This window comes from Leucoraja erinacea, chromosome 30, assembly GCF_028641065.1.
Source record: "Leucoraja erinacea ecotype New England chromosome 30, Leri_hhj_1, whole genome shotgun sequence".
NCBI classification, from domain to species: domain Eukaryota; kingdom Metazoa; phylum Chordata; class Chondrichthyes; order Rajiformes; family Rajidae; genus Leucoraja; species Leucoraja erinaceus.
Genome location: NC_073406.1, coordinates 4329712 through 4346309, shown reverse-complemented (window position 1 = coordinate 4346309; position 16598 = coordinate 4329712). Strand labels below are relative to the sequence as shown.

At 49.9% G+C, this 16598-nt stretch overlaps 1 protein-coding gene across 5 annotated transcripts in view; it reads right to left on the bottom strand.

The window, feature by feature from the left end:
- Positions 1-16056, bottom strand: part of LOC129711520 (Golgi integral membrane protein 4-like) — a 35889-nt gene extending 19833 nt beyond the window's left edge. For all 5 annotated transcript variants that reach the window (XR_008725856.1, XM_055659178.1, XM_055659179.1 and 2 more), the window contains exons 1-6: positions 15725-16056; positions 10581-10655; positions 4525-4574; positions 2809-2862; positions 2384-2534; positions 1738-1820 (exon numbers count right to left, since the gene is read on the bottom strand). Coding sequence is in view for 4 of the 5 variants with exons in the window: in XM_055659178.1 (XP_055515153.1) it covers positions 1738-1820; positions 2384-2534; positions 2809-2862; positions 4525-4574; positions 10581-10655; positions 15725-15911 (600 nt within the window). In the remaining variant the exon portion in view is untranslated. The remainder of the gene's footprint in view (positions 1-1737; positions 1821-2383; positions 2535-2808; positions 2863-4524; positions 4575-10580; positions 10656-15724) is intronic.
- Positions 16057-16598: the final 542 nt, after the last annotated feature.

Sequence of the window (16598 nt, the reverse complement as noted above, 5' to 3'; positions counted from 1 at the left end):
ATAGATCAGTCATGGTTAAATGGAGGAATAGACGTGATGGGCCGAATGGTCTAATTCTGTTCCTATAACTTACGAAATTATGGCATCCTTTATAAACATGGTGGCGCAACGGTAGAGTTGCTGCTTTACAGCGAATGCCGCGCCGGAGATCCGGGTTCGATCCCGACTACGGGTGCTGTCTGTACGGAGTTTGTACGTTCTCCCCGTGACCTGCGTGGGTTTTCTCCGAGATCTTCGGTCTCCTCCCACGCTCCAAAGACGTCCAGGTTTATAGGTTAATTGGTTTGGTAAATGTAAAAATAGCCTCTCGTGGGCGTAGGATAGTGTTAATGTGCGGGGATCGCTGGTCGGCACGGACCTGCCTGTTTCCGCGCTGTATCTCTAAACTGAGAACCTGTCAATATTCGGTTTAAAAATACCCAATGACTGTGGCAATAAATTTCAGATTCACCACCCTCCGGCTAAAGAAAAAAGACAGGCTAAATTTAAATAACGGTTTGGGTCGGGACCTTTCTACAGACGTTTATTACCAACCCTTCTATTCCTGGGCTAGAGTTTTGCCATTTATAACAGCGCAGTAACACAGAACCTTACTTAGAGCTTACTGAGATTTTCCTGGCACAGTTTTCCCATTATCCCCTCTGGAGCAGGCTTGCCAGATTTAGAAGTTAGCTGTTAGTCTCAGTGAAGCTCTTCGTTTTCTGTCCTTGTTAAAAATCGCAAACACCGACTTGGGGAATGGGAGAAAAATCAGGTCTCATATCCAAGACAGTGCTGGCTCGAAGGGCCGAATGGCCTACTCCTGCACCTATTGTCTATTGTCTACCATTTGAACCATCCTATCATAACTGAACCATCCTATCAACATCTAGAGTGCAGTCCCGAGCCACCATCTACCTCGAAGATGGCCACAAAGTGAATAATGTTTTGTGTGAAGGAATAGATATCAAAGATAGACACAAAATGCTGGAGTAACTCAGTGGGACAGGCAGCATCTCTGTAGAGAAGGAATGGGTGATGTTTCGGGTCGAGAACCTTCTTCAGTCTGAAGAAACATCACCCATTCCTTCTCTCCAGAGATGCTACCTGTCCCGCTGATTTACTCGAGCATTTTGTGTCTATCTTCGATTTAAACCAGCATCTGCCTTCTACCTCACTGGAGACCCTCGGACCACCTTTCAATTGGATTTTCCTGGCCTTTATCTTGCACTAAACATTATTCCCTTTCTCCTGTATCTATACACTGTGGACGGCTCGATTGTAACCATGTATACGAGTCTTTCCGCTGACTGGTTAGCAGGCAACAAAAAGCTTTTCACTGTACCTCAGTACACGTGGCAATAAACGAATCTAAAACTAAACATGACAAAAACCTGCAGGTTTGTAAGTTAATTGGCCTCCGTAAATTGTCCCTAGTGTGTAGGGAGTGAGATAACATGGAGATAGTGTGTTTGGGCGATCGATGGTTGCCGTGTATTGAGGGAGCCAAAGGGACTGTTTCTGATCTTTATCGATAAACCAAAACCAATCAAAAACTGTGGGAGCAGAAATAACTCGGCCAAAACCACTGCATTATTCTGTGCTGCCATCCGCAGCGACCCCAACATCAAGTACAGTCGCTCAGCAAAAGGGATCATCATGCCACTGGATCTCTGAGCAAGTTGACAGAAGCAAAGGGCAGCTCCCTTGGAGAGTGGGCTGGAACGATGGAGCAAGGCCACGCTGGTGCGTACGTACCTGTGCCTTGGCCAGCTGCAGGTGAATCTCCTGGTGCGCTTTCCGCAGCTGTTTACTCTCCAGCCTAAGCTTCAGCACGTCGTCTGTGAGGGGGAAACGCCCAGTTAGTGGCCTTGGTCTTAATGCCACTCAGCATGGCGTAAACGCCAATCGCAACGTCTCCGATCCACACAGACAGCACAGCAGCCCCATCTGCACAGTCTGCTCACTCATCCATTAACAGTCGGGGCAGGATCATTCATCCACACACAGCCCCTCACACACAAGCGCCCACCTTGTACTCACACCCGCACACACTCACGCCCATGTGTGCACTCTCTTCTGCACGCTCACACCTGCCCACTTGCATGCCCGCTCACTCTTGCGTGTTCACACTCACACGCGCACTCATACACGCTCATTCGCCTGTGAACATGTCACGCACTTCCACACTCTTTCGTGCTCACACTCGCATGTTCACACGCACACGTGTGCACCCGCATAGGGTCACGCTTATGCCCACACCCACACCCACCCACACATTCTTCCACGTCCTCACCCACTCACACCCCCCCAACACACTCATTCACACCCACCCACCCTTGCCCTCACCACCATCCACGCCCACACCGTCACCCACACTCATCACACGCCCGCCCTCACCCACCCTGCAGGCTGCTGATCTCGAGCTCCTTCTGCTGATGGAGCTGCAGGTACTGCTGGCTGTGGCTCTCCACTGCCTTCCTGTGCTCCAGCTGTAGGCTGTTGTGTTGGAGCTGCAGACCCACCAGCTGCTTCTTGATCTCCTCGTGCTGGTTCTGGGAAAGCAACATCCTGCATCAGTACAGCGCCGCTTCCCGCGAGCGCCCTCCTCCCGCGCAGGACCCTGTCCCCACCGCACCCACACAGCACCCATGGCCAGGATCCAACCCGGGTCTCCGGCGCTGCCAGGCAGCAACTCTACCGCTGCGCCACCGTGCTGCCCGCTAGCATTAGTAACGCAGGGAAAGTGTTGCAGCCGTCCGTCCGTCCGTCCGCCCGTCTGGCGAGGTGCCGCAATACCAGTGTCCCTGTACCAGTGGCCACACTCACCTTCAGTATCTTGTGCTGGGAGCTGAGGGCACCGTACCGATTCATGGCATCTTGCTGCAAGACAGTTGGACCAGGGGTAGGTTAGTCACTGCGGCAGAAACACGCCTGTTACACGCAATCACCTCACGGCACAAACTCAGCAGCGCATCTCCCTCGTGCACCCAACTATCCCAGTCCAGACCCTCTGTCCCACCCCCGCACCCACCAACCCCAGACTCATGTCCAATCCAATCCCGCCAAGTAACCCAGCCAATCTCATCCCAGCATCTGCAGCCTCGCATCACAACCAGTCCCAGTGGCCAATCATATCCAATCCAATCACAGTGGCCGATCCAATCCAATCACAGTGGCCGATCCAATCCAATCACAGTGGCCGATCCAATCCCAGTGGCCAATCATATCCAATCCCTGTGGACAATCCAATCCAATTGGCTAATCCAATCCCTGTGGACAATCTAATCCAATCACAGTGGTCAATACAATCCAATCCCATTGGTTAATCCAATCCCAATGGCCAATCCTTATCCAATCCCAGTGGCTAATCATATCCAATCCCTGTGGACAATCTAATCCAATCCCAATGGCCAATCCTTATCCAATCCCAGTTGCTGAACCGATCCTCATACCTACGACCTCAAGACCAATTGTAAACCTTCTCTCCAAGTCCGTTCAGCTCCGCCTCTGGTCCATCAACTACCTGCAGCCAAGAGCTTCTTGGGACCCAATCGGAAGGAGCCACTTGAAGTAATTCTGGGAGAAACTCGATTTAGAACTTGACTTGGATAGAAATTGTCTTCATGGAAGGAAGCAGAATGTGAGGGTGTAAGGTTGCTAGTCGGACTAGAGGCCTGTGACTAGTGGTGTGCCTCGGGGTTCGGTGCTGGGCCCGTTACTGTTTGTTATCTATATGCCTCCCACACTCCAAAATCTCAGTTCGAGTAACATCATCAAATGCTGACTGTTTTGAGTTGTGGTTTGCTTTCAACATGCCACAGGATAATCTGTCAGAGTCCCTGGATAATTGCTTACAGGTCGTGTGTGTGTTGCTGTTCTGCAGTCTGCTGAAACGCAGCCAAGTGGCTGTGAGCATCGAAGATACGCAAAAAGCTGGAGAAACTCAGCGGGACAGGCAGCATCTCTGGAGAGAAGGAATGAATGGGTGACGTTTCGGGTCGAGCCCCTTCTTCAGATCCCTAGCATTATTGCTTTGAGAAAACCATGGAATTCTCTGCCTCACAGAGGGCGGTGGAGGCCGGTTCTCTGGATGCTCTCAAGAGAGAGCTAGATAGGGCTCTTTAAAAATAGCGGAGTCAGGGGATATGGGGAGAAGGCAGGAACGGGGCACTGATTGGGGATGATCAGCATTGAATGGCGGTGCTGGCTCGAAGGGCCTTATGGCCTACTCCTGCACCTATTGTCTATTGTCTAAAACAATCGCACCTCCCAAAAATGGACATTGCTTCAGCGCTGAGCACGAGGACAAAGGCCCCCCCCCCCCCCGAAGGTGGAGCGAGAAAGTGGGTTCTGGAGCCCGATGCAGAAGCATCTCACGGGGGTAAGGAGATGCAGCTGTTTCGTGCTGCCCCCTGGTGTCAGACCTTGGTGCAGGGTGCCCACACACCCCTCTGGCACCAGGAGGTTGCCACAAGCTGGGGCCCCTCCACTCACACCCAGGCAATGAACTCCATCATTCAAATAAACAAGCCCACACCTCACCTTCTCTTTGTTCAATGACTCCTGAGCTTCCAATTTATACACCAGAAAGTCTGTAGGAACAAGAGGGAAAGTGAGAATGAGTTGGGATTCAATCGGTATCAGGTCGATGCGTCTAAACATGAGGTCTGTGGGGACCGAGAGCTGTAACCATCCTCAGTGAAAGATTTATCCCTCAGGTCCGTATTCAATCTTTCCCCCCCAACTTCAGCGCATGTTCTCCGGTTTTTGATTCCCCTGCTCCAGGTAAAAGTGTTTGTGCAGTCACCCTATTTATTCCCCTCGTGATTTTACACAGCTCTATAAGTCAGCCTTCGGTCTCATGCGCTCCAAGGAATAAAGTCCTAGCCTGCCCAAACTCTCCCGATAGTTCTGCCCCCTCGGGTCCTGGCAACATCTTTGTTAATCTTCTCTGCCATCTCTCCAGTCCAATGACATGCGAGTAGCAGGTGAGTAATGCCCCTGTCCCACTTAGGAAACCTGAACGGAAACCTCGGGAGACTTTACGCCCCCCACCCAAGGTTTCCGTGCGGTTCCCGGAGGTTGCAGGTAGTGGAAGCAGGTAAGGAGACTGACAAAAACCTCCGGGAACTTAATCCACTTAAATCAGGACAGTAGTGGAGGTTCAGAGGGGTTCCAAGGTACTTTTGCTGTTACACGTGCAAACGCACTGTGTCAGGCAAGATGGCGCCCATGCGCGCCGGTCCCAGAAGTGGATCCGCAATCACCCATTACAATCGCTCCACTTTGTAAGTCACTACTCCGAGTGATGCCCTTTATCGTGTATCTATACACTGTGGACGGCTCGATTGTAATCAAGTATGGTCTTTCCGCTGACTGGAAAGCACGCAATAAAAAGCTTTTCACTGTACCTCGGTACACGTGACAATAAACTAAACTGAAAAAGAACTAAAACATTATTTTCTTACATACAGTCCAGTAAGTATTGCCATGGCAATTAGCAAAGTGTACAGAAATAGTCGACTGAGCTGGCCGGCGTGCAACAGGTGCCCACGTTTTGGCGCCCATTTTCAAAGTACAGGCCGTGCTCCAGTTGTTAAAATTGTTAAGGGCTTGGACACGCTAGAGGCAGGAAACATGTTTCCGGTGTTGGGAGAGTCCAGAAACAGGAGTCAGTTTAAGAATAAGGAGTAAGCCATTTAGAACGGAGACGAGGAAACACTTTTTCCTCACAGAGAGTGGTGGGTCTGTGGAATTCTCTGCCTCACAGAGGGCGGTGGAGGCAGGTTCTCTGGATGCTTTCGAGAGAGAGTTGGATAGGGCTCTTAAAAATAGCAAAGTTAAGGGATATGGGGAGAAGGCAGGAACGGGGTACTGATTGTGGGATGATCAGCCATGATCACATTGAATGGCGGTGCTGGCTCGAAGGGCCAAATGGCCTACTCCTGCACCTATTGTCTATTGTTATGAGCGGGGCCCTATCCAGGCGAGTCCCAGGCTGCTGCAGGGCCTCCAGCCAGCCATCGCCTTCCTTGGGCAGGTGGCTCAACCAGCGAAACAACATTCCTCTCCTAGCCCGAGTGCGGGAGGAAACTGGAGCACCCCGAGAAAATCCACGAGGTCACGGGGAGAACGTGCAAACTCTGGCACTGCTCCAGGTGATCCTGTTCTAGTCTAACTCTTCTTTCGACTCTTAGCCCCAGAGGAATGAAGACCATCTCGTGCAGATCGCGTGAGGCGTGAGGCTAGCACCGCGCCATCATGCCATCCCTAACTGGATTCCCAAAAGTAACAATCCCCATTTATTTTTCAGGGGTGGATACATCGGCTGAGTAAATAACCCTGTTATTATGAGTTTCAGCACAAAATGCAATGCTGCAACCCAGCTCAGCAGCTAGGGCGGGATTTCCCCTTTAAGTAGATAAGAAAATATCTGTTGTGTTGCCTGTAAAGTGGGTGTAGCAGGAAACCAAGATGATTATTCTTAAACACAGAAAACAGTTTGCAGAATTGGAATTCATTTCCTGCAACGACTACTCCCTTCCCCCCCCAGCCCCACCCCCGCTCCAAACTTCTAGACCAATGCCCCAACCAAGAGGGTCAAGAGTATTTTATTGTCATGGGTCCCAGATAGAACAATGACATTCTTACTTGCCGCAGCACAACAGAATAAGTAAACCTGTATTAAAGATAGACACAAAGTGCTGGAGTAACTCAGTTGGTCAGGCAACATCTCTGGAGAAAATGGATGGGTGATGTTTCGGGTCTGGACCCTTCTGAAAGTAACGGCTGTGGGGAAGGTGAAGAGTTGGGAGGCAAGAGAAGACCAGGAGCCATGAGAGCCAGCCACAAATGACCTCAGGCAGGGTGGCGCCTGGTAGCTAACGGAATCAAGGGCTATGGGGAAAAAAGCAGGAACGGGGTTTGGATGATAAGAATAGTTTCTTTATTGTCATTGTAACATGGACCATGTACAACGAAATTTAAAAGCCAAGAACTCTCTGCCACAGAGGGTAGTTGAGGCCAGTTCATTGGCTATATTTAAGAGGGAGTTAGATGTGGCCCTTGTGGCTAAGGGGATCAGGGGGTATGGAGAGAAGGCAGGTATGGGATACTGAGTTGGATGATCAGCCAAAACCTCAGCGGGTGCAGCAGCATCTATGGAGCGTAGGAAATAGGCAACGTTTCGTCCCGAAACCCTTCGGGTTTCGACCCGAAACGTTGCCTATTTCCTTTGGGTTTCGGCCCTATTTGAGGCCAGTTCATTGGCTATATTTAAGAGGGAGTTAGATGTGGCCCTTGTGGGGATCAGAGGGTATGGAGAGAAGGCAGGTACGGGATACTGAGTTGGATGATCAGCCATGATCATATTGAATGGCGGTGCAGGCTCGAAGGGCCAAATGGCCTCTACTCCTGCACCTAATTTCTATGTTTCTATGTTTCTATGAATGGCGGTGCTGGCACGAAGGGCCGAATGGCCTACTCCTGAACCTATTTTTCTATGTTGCTATGTCCAGGGAAGGGGTGGTCTCAAGAGGAGCAATGTGGAGAATTGTGGATCTGGTGAAATTACCAGGGTGGAGGAAGGGGACAAGGATGGAGGGGGAAGGGGGGGTGTGTGAGGGGGTGGTAAATGAGATGACGTTACTTAAAATTAGAGCCCCAATACTGGCAGCCATGGAGGATTCCAGGCACAAACAAGCCTTCACAATGGGAAGGGAACAATGTCCCGAAGAACAAGGGCCAGTGAAGTGGCAAAGACAGGAGGAGTTTGAGGTGCCAGAGAGATATTTGGCTGCCAGGGTGGTACAGGTGGTGTGACTACACCTTCCATGTGAGTACTTTGGCCTTGTGCTTTCACATTCTCATCACAAGGGTGGAGGCCATTAGAGCGATTAAGTCTATGCCAGTTCTCAGATCAATCCCATTCCCTCCTCCATTTCTCTGCTACCCAATCTCTCTCTCTCTGGCTCGAAGGGCCAAATGACCCACTCCGGCACCTATTGTCTAACATGGCCAATGAGCACATAGCTTGGGTGAGAGTTAAAATCCAGTATTTTCAGGGGACAGTGAAGTGGGAGTAACATTTTCTGGCAACAGTGAAATAGGAGTAATATTTACAACCAACAGAAAAGTCAGAGTAATATTTTCAGACGGTGAAGTGGGAGGAATATTTTCATACTACAGTGAAACAGGAGTAACATTTGCTGGTGACAAAGTAGGAGTAATATTTTCAAATGACAGTTCAGTGTAGTTTATTGTCACGTGTACAGTGAAAAGCTTTTGTTGCGTGCTAACCAGTCAGCGGAAAGACAACACATGATTACAATCGAGCCATTCGCAGTGTACAGATACATGATAAGGGAATACCACTTAGTAATATTTTCAGACCAGTGGAGTAGGAGTAATATTTTCAGGGGACAGGGAAGTAGCAGTAATATTGTCAGGCGACAGGGAAGTCAAGAGTAATATTTCCAGACAAGTGCAGTCGGAGTAATATTTTCAGATGACAGCGGAGTAATATTTCCTGGGGATATTGAAGAAGCAATATTTTGTGGCCTCACCGAAGTAGGAGTAATATTTTTTGACGATGGTGAGGTAGGAGTAATATTTTCAGGCAACAGTGAGGTAAGAGTAACATTTTCAGACAGCAGTATGAAATAATAAATTGTGGGTCAGAGCAGATAGATTCCGCAGATAAACTGTGTCGGGTAGAACGCGATGTAGGTAAGTTCTGTAGGGAGTACGTCCAGAAATAATGCAATTACAAATAAATCTAGACACTCTCCTTTGAAGATGTGTGCCAATTTCCGAATTAGTCCAATTTCTGAAACTACCTCAACGGCAGGAGATCTCAAGAGCGCAAACTATTAATTGGAAGCTCATCGCGTCTGCTTCTGTTCTTTGGCATTGTGAAGCCATTTGCATCCCGCATGTGATCACCTGTGGCCTCCGGTGCGGTGCGTCGGTGAGACCAAGCGTAGACTCGGCAGCCGGTCCGCCAAGGCATGCTGGATCTCCCGGCTGCTAAACATTTGAACTCCCCGTCCCATTCCCAGACTGACCTCTCTGACCTGGGCCTCCTCCCTTGCCATGGCGAGGTGACACGCAAACTGGAGGAACAGCACCTCACATTCCGCTTGGGTAGCTTACAACCCAGCGTCAGTATTAGACAATAGGTGCAGGAGTAGAGGACATTCGCCCCTTCGAGCCAGCACCGCCATTCAATATGATCATGGCTGATCATCCCCAATCAGTACCCCGTTCCTGCCTTTTCCCCCCATATCCCCCGACTCCGCTATTTTTAAGAGCCCTATCTAGCTCTCTTGAAAGCATCCAGAGAACCTGCCTCCACCGCCCTCTGAGGCAGAGAATTCCACAGACTCACGACTCTCTGCAAGAAAAAGTGTTTCCTCACCTCCGTTCTAAGTGGCTTACTCCTTATTCTTAAACTGTGGCCCCTGTTTCTGGAACTGTGGACCCTGATTCTGTACAGACAGAACTGGAAATCCGGAGCATGTTTGGTCAATGGATTTAGGGTCTATATCTAGCTGGTGGGACTCACTAAAGACTACAATGCAAAATGTTTTCAATCAATCTGGAATTCTCTCCTGAAACACACTGCATGCAATTTACATATTTTCAGAGTACCCCTTTTCCCCCTCCCCCCCACCACTGTCACTCTTCCCTCTCCCCTCCACACCGCCCCCCCACTCCCCTCTCCCACAGTCTGACTTAAGTGTCATTGGGCACTGAGGCTTTGTGTTTGGGGACCAGCTACTGTACCAGTAACCAGAATCCCCAGAGACCACCCTCACTGGGGAACCCCTGCCCATATTACACCTCGGTCCCTGTGCTTCCCCCAGCTGACGATGGTCTACCCTCCATCGTGCCATGACCCAGTGACTCAGGAAACCCAGATTCTTCTCATAACACCGAGGGTGAGGGCATAGGTCAGTATGAACAAGGTGTATATTTACTTCAGAGTTAATAAGCAGCCAAACCAAACAAACCATAACCACACAAGGAAGGTCACTTCAGGACCAGGATTTAGGCCGGCACGGCGGCACAGCGGTAGAGTTGCTGCCTCCCAGCGCCAGAGACCCGCGTAACAATCCTGACTATGGGTGCTGTCTGTACGGAGTTTGTACGTTCTCCTCGTGACCGCGTGGGTTTTCCAGTTCCCCCCAGTTAATACGCTTCAGTAAGAATTGTACATTGTCGAAAGCGTGCAGGATCGCGCTAGTGTACGGGGATCGTTGGTCAGCGAAGACTGGCTGGGCCGCAGGGCCCGTTTCAAAGCTGTATCTCCAAACCAAACTAAATTAGCACCGTCCTACACGCTATGGACAAATTTACAATGTTTACTAAAGCCAATGAACTTATAAACCTGTACGCCTTTAGAATCGGGATCGAACCCGGGTCTCTGGCGCTGTAAGGCAGCAACTCTAGCGCTGCGCCACCGTGCTGCCCCGCCAGCGTACGGCGATCGCTGGTCGGTGCAGACCCAGTGGGGCCGAAGGGCCTGTTTCCGTGCTGTATCTCTAAAGCCAACGGTGAACTACGGAGAAGCCAGGATGCAGAGTGAAGCGTCTCACCTTCCTTTGTCTTCTTGTGTTCACTCCGCTCCTTCTGCAGCGAGCGCTCCAGTCGGGACCGATGCTCATACACGACTGCACAAAGAAACACAGCGTCAAACACCATGAAGCAATGAATGACAGGTCACGACCCAAGGTATGCAAAGAGTGTCCACATAAAGGGCACCGACAAAGTTGCAAAGTATTTAAATTTACCCAAAGCATTTTTAGCAGAATCGATTTGTGATCCCCCTTAGTTCTCGACGGTTCCTCCTTTGCTCTCTAAACCCCCCTCATGACAGTTCTACATTAATTCTCCTCCCTTTCCCCTCCTGGTTCGACCACCGCCCCAACATGGTAGCCCCCCCCACGCCGCGTCCATCAACCAACGCTTCTCGTCAATCCCGTGCTCTCCACACAGGGATGCGGGACCTTCTCTACCTCTCCCTCCCCCCTCTACCTCCCACCCCCGTCTGTGTGTGGGCATGCATGTGTCAGTGTGTGTGTGTACATGTATGTCACTGTGTGTGACAGTGTGTGTGTACGTGCACCTGTGTGTTTGCGTGTGTGTATGCATGTGTGTGTGTGCGCGCGCGGGCGTGTGTTGCTCAGTAGTATGCCCAGCGCCTGGACCTTGCCACACTTGTGCATACATGACAATAAAGTTGGCTCGACTTGCCCCGCCTCTCCTTCCCCCTCCTCCCTCCGGCACTGGGGACGGGGGAGTCTCACCCCAGGCTCTGCAGGGAGCAGCTGAGAGACTCTTGACCCCTCTGTCCATTCTCCTCCACAGACGCTGCCCGACCTGCTGAGTTCCTCTAGCATTTTGTGTTTTGCTCGAGTAAAAAAAAAAAAAAATTCAAAGCTGCTGCATTCAAATCAGCTCCTCAAAAATGGGCTTTTTTCAGTGTGAAGGAAGCTGGCACACATGCGCCCAGTAATCTTTAATATTTAACTTATTCCAGTGAACATTAGCCCACATTTGGCTGCAGTTCAGGCCAGGATTGATCTACCTACGCTTCTAAATCAGCGCGGATCAAAGCAATGCAAAAGCAGCACAGTTCAGCGGGTCAATCTGGAAATAGATACAAGATAAAATCAAGAAGGGGCACAAACCACACAGCACAGCTTTCAACATTTGGACTTTAACTTCAGTGAGGAAGCAGGCCCTTCGGCCCATCGAGTCCATGTGGACCAGTGATCACCCTGTACACTAGTTCTATCCTATACGCTAGGGAGAATTTACCGTAGCCAAATGACCTACAAATCTGCACGTCTTTGGCGAGTGGGAAGAAACTGGAGCATCCGGAGAAAATCCACCTGGTCACAGGGAGAACGTGCAAACTCTGTCCGTAATCAGGATCCAACCCGAGTCTCTAGCGCTGCATGGCAGCAACTTTGCCGCTGCAGGCAAGAGTTCCATAGGGTGGTGGGTTCCTGGAACATGCGGCCAGCAATGGTGGTGCAGGCAGATAGGATAGTTGCAATCATGAGGCTTTTGAGGCTTTGAGATAGGTATATGGCTATGCAGGGAATCGAGGGATATGGACCATGTGCAGGCAGATGAGCTTAATCTATCTAACGTGGCATCTAGTTGGGCACGGACACTGTGGGCCGCAAGGACCCATTCCCCTAGGGGTACCTTTCTATGCTCTATGAAACACAAACCAGAACACATATCGCAATGGTGACACAGCTTGGATCTTAAGCAAAAAAAACAAACCGCTGAAAGATCTCAGCGGGCCAGGCAGGCACCAAATTGCAGTGATTTAGACGGGGTGTAGTTATTGCCATGTCCATTCTCGGTGTGATGAACTGGAAAAACATCGAAAAACTGGAATCGTTTTTTTTCCATTTGTTAACTCATTCTGTGCCCTGGGACTTGTATTTAAATGCAAGGTGTTTTAATTGAAGGTTGCCCAAGTTGGATTTCGTGATGCACGAGTATGTCTGGCTGACTGCCCTCGGGAATGGGGTCAGAGGGAACTGCAGATGCTGTCATCTTAAGCAAATAAACAGACTGCTGGAGTAACCAAGCCAGTCAAGCAGAATCTAGATAGGCTTAGATAGAGTGAATGTGGAGAAGATGTTTCCACTAGTGGGAGAGTCTAGGACCAGAGACCATACCCTCAGAATAAAAGGATGTACTTTAGAAACATAGAAAATAGGTGCAGGAGTAGGCCATTCAGCCCTTCGAGCCTGCACCGCCATTCAATATGATCATCCAACTCAGTATCCCGTACCTGCCTTCTCTCCATATCCTCTGATCCCCTTAGCCACAAGGGCCACATCTAACTCCCTCTTAAATATAGCCAATGAACTGTGGCCTCGACTACTCTCTGTGGCAGAGAGTTCCAGAGATTCACCACTCTCTGTGTGAAAAAAGTTCTTCTCATCTCGGTTTTAAAGGATTTCCCCCTTATCCTTAAGCTGTGACCCCTTGTCCTGGACTTCCCCAACATCGGGAACAATCATCCTGCATCTAGCCTGTCCAACCCCTTAAGAATTCTGTAAGTTTCTATAAGATCCCCTCTCAATCTCCTAAATTCTAGAGAGTATAAACCAAGTCTATCCAGTCTTTCTTCATAAGACAGTCCTGACATCCCAGGAATCAGTCTGGTGAACCTTCTCTGCACTCCCACTATGGCAATAATGTCCTTCCTCAGATTTGGAGACCAATATGATCATGGCTGATCACCCAACTCAGTATCCTGTACCTGCCTTCTCTCCATACCCCCTGATCCCTTTAGCCACATCTGGCCCATGTGGCTAAAAGGATGTACTTTAGAAAGGAGGTGAGAAGGAACTTCTTTAGTCAGAGGGTAGTGAATCTGTGGAATTCATTGTCACAGAGGGCCGTGGAGGCCAAGTCAAGGGATATTTTCCAAAGGCGGAGAATGACAGATTCTTGATTAGCACGGGTATCAGGGGTTATGGGGAGAAGGCAGGAGAATGGAGTTGAGAGGGAGAGATAGAACGGCCACGATTGAATGGTAGATTAGACTTGATGGACTGAATGGCCTAACTCTGCTCCTGGAACTTACGAACTTTTCTGATGAGGCGAAACAGACATGGGACCTTTCTGCAGACTGATTATAGTGTGGAGGGGGGAGGGGGTTAGAAAGCCGAGCTTATGCTTGCGTAATTTGCTCCATCTCCTATCTGGCTTCATCTTAGTGTAGAACTTTCCATCACCAGAGCAGCAACGGGTTACTCACAACCCCCCATGTACTCCGACACTTGTTTACATTGTCTGCGTCTAACTTTTTAAATCTTCCCCAGGAGAGGGCCCTGTGAGCGCTTGGCTTTCAAGCCTCACGCACTGTTCCCCTCAGCTACACGCGTCCACACAGCCATCCCCATCCCCCCTCATCTCTCCCCTCTCCACACAACAACACTCATTAAAGCTCGCAAAAGGCACAATCTTTTCCGACTGGAATCTTTGAAAGTTCAACTTGTGATCGCAGGTTGCACAGCTGACACCGCAGGAGTGTGCAGGAAGGAAGGAAGGAAGGAACTGCAGATGCTGGTTTAAACGGAAGATAGGAGCAAAAGGCTGGAGTAACTCAGCTGGGCAGGCAGCAGCATCTCTGGAGAACATGGGCAAGGTGACATTTCGGGTCGAGACCCTTCTTCAGTTTGGGGGATACAAGGGAAAACGAGAGATGCAGACCAGACGACGATGCAGAGAGAGAGAGAGAGAGATAAAAGGACAATGAATGAAAGATAACTTCAGATGCTGGAAAAAAAATGGAAGGTAGACAAAAATGCTGGAGAAACTCAGCGGGTGAGGCAGCATCTATGGAGAGGAGGAAATCGGCGACGTTTCGGGTCGAGGTCCTTTCTCTCCAGAGATGCTGTCTGTCTGTCCCGCTGAGTTACTCCAGCATTTTGTGTCTATCTTACTTGAGATCCTCATCAGTCTGAAGAAGGGTTTCGGCCCGAAACGTTGCCAATTTCCTTCGCTCCACATAGATGCTGCTGCACCCGCTGAGTTTCTCCAGCATTTGTGTCTACCTTCGATTTTCCAGCATCTGCAGTTCCTTCTTCAACAAATTACTTGAGGAGATGTTCCTTACTTCGGTCCTACCCGAGGAAGCGGATGTTGTTGTTTTTTTTTTTTAAGCCAGCGCTCCCTGCAATAGAATTAGTGCATGAAAACTTCCAAAAGTTTTCTGACCCAAATCCACCCCTTTGCTCGATCATTGATGAACGCTGTACTCGGTAACCTGGGCGACGAGAGAGACAGAGAGCCCCCGGGGCATCGGAGATCAACAGGAGTAAAGTCCTTTCTCTCCACAGACGCTGCCTCACCCGCTGAGTTTCTCCAGCATGTTTGTTGTTGTCTGACCTGCAAAGAACATCTAAGAGTTGCGGGTTTTACAGCGGAAACCCCGAGTATTGTTTGCAGAATAAGTTTTTTGTCGGCCACTATTTCAGCAATGTAAACATCTCAACAACAACAAACAAAAAAATCAGCGATAATTCACACATTTCGCCACAAAGGAAGGGCGAGCGCTCTCGGAAAGTGAACTTTTCCACTTCACAGAGTCTTTCGCCTGCAGAATCAGGGACCCTGATTCGAGGCGTCACTTCAAGAGAGTCAAGAGCGTTTTATTATCATCAAAAAGTCCCAGTTAGAACAATGAAAGTCTTCTTTTACTTGCAGCAAGCAGCACAGCAGAATATGTAAACACACAGTTATACACTTGTACACAAAAAACAAATGCTGGAGAAACTCAGCGGGTGCAGCAGCATCTATGTGGAGCGAAGGAAATAGGCAATGTTTCCTTCGCTCCATGCAATGAGTTGAACTATCTCCACTATAGGAAATAGGCTCTCCACTATAGGAAATAGGCAACGTTTCGGGCCGAAACCCTTTGGGTTTCGGCCCGAAACGTTGCCTATTTCCTCCGCTCCATAGATGCTGCTGCACCCGCTGAGTTTCTCCAGCATTTTTTGTCTACCTTCGATTTTCCAGCATCTGCAGTTCATTCTTATACACTTGTCCATATCCTCCACAGATGCTGTGCCTGACCCGCTTCCTCTATGCATGCCCCCCCCCAACGTATTATAATCACCGGATGCTTGTCAGACAACCCCCTACCAGCCGTGTCCTGTGCTCGGTTAAAAACCCGTCCTATCGTTCAGTCAGTCAGACCCACCTTGTAACTGAGCCGAGACGGATTCCTGCTGCTGCTTGTATTTCTGGGCCAGCGTCTCGGCGCTGCGCAAGTTCCCCTTCAGGTGGGTGTAGGTGTACAGCCCGAGCCCGAAACAAAGTACAACTAGGAAACAGAAGCCCGTCTGGAGAAGTCCCTTCTGCCGCCTGGAGCACATCCCGTTGCCCATGGTGGGAAGAATGGAAAAGGGGTTGGTTATTCAGCCGGCGCTCGCTGGTGTAAACATGGGTTGCTGCGATTACTCAGCGATTCCCCCCTGCGTCTCTTCAGCCAGCCCTATCCTGCAATGGAGAGAAACCCAGCGTGGAGAGCCTAGCTGGAGCAAAGATCTTAAGAGTGAGCTGGAGTGAAGTCACTACTCAGCTCAGCTCAGCTTCGATACATATTAACCTGATACATTTAGGAAGTAGCGTGACTGACGCCGCCGCCGCTCTGTAGCCAGTCGGCGTTGGGGTCGGGGGGGGACATGGACCTGCAGAGATTACCGAGGCCTGCTCTTCCTTCTTTCGTTTTGGTGGGGGGTTTGTTGTGTCCCCGGTTGTCGGTGGCTCACAGAGTGGCTGCAACTACCCCCCTGTACATCTGCTTGGATCTGTCGGCGCCATCCAGCTCTGCATCCCACGCCCGCCCTGACCATTCTACCCCACCTCCCTTCATACACTCATAGGTTATAGGGGAAGAATTCGAAACATAGAAATTAGGTGCAGGAGTAGGCCATTCGGCCCTGCACCATTCGCCATTCAATATGATCGTGGCTGATCATCCAACTCAGTATCCTGTTCCTGCCTTCTCTCCATACCCTCTGATCCCCTTAGCCACAAGGGCCACATCTAACTCCCTCTTAAATATAGCCAAT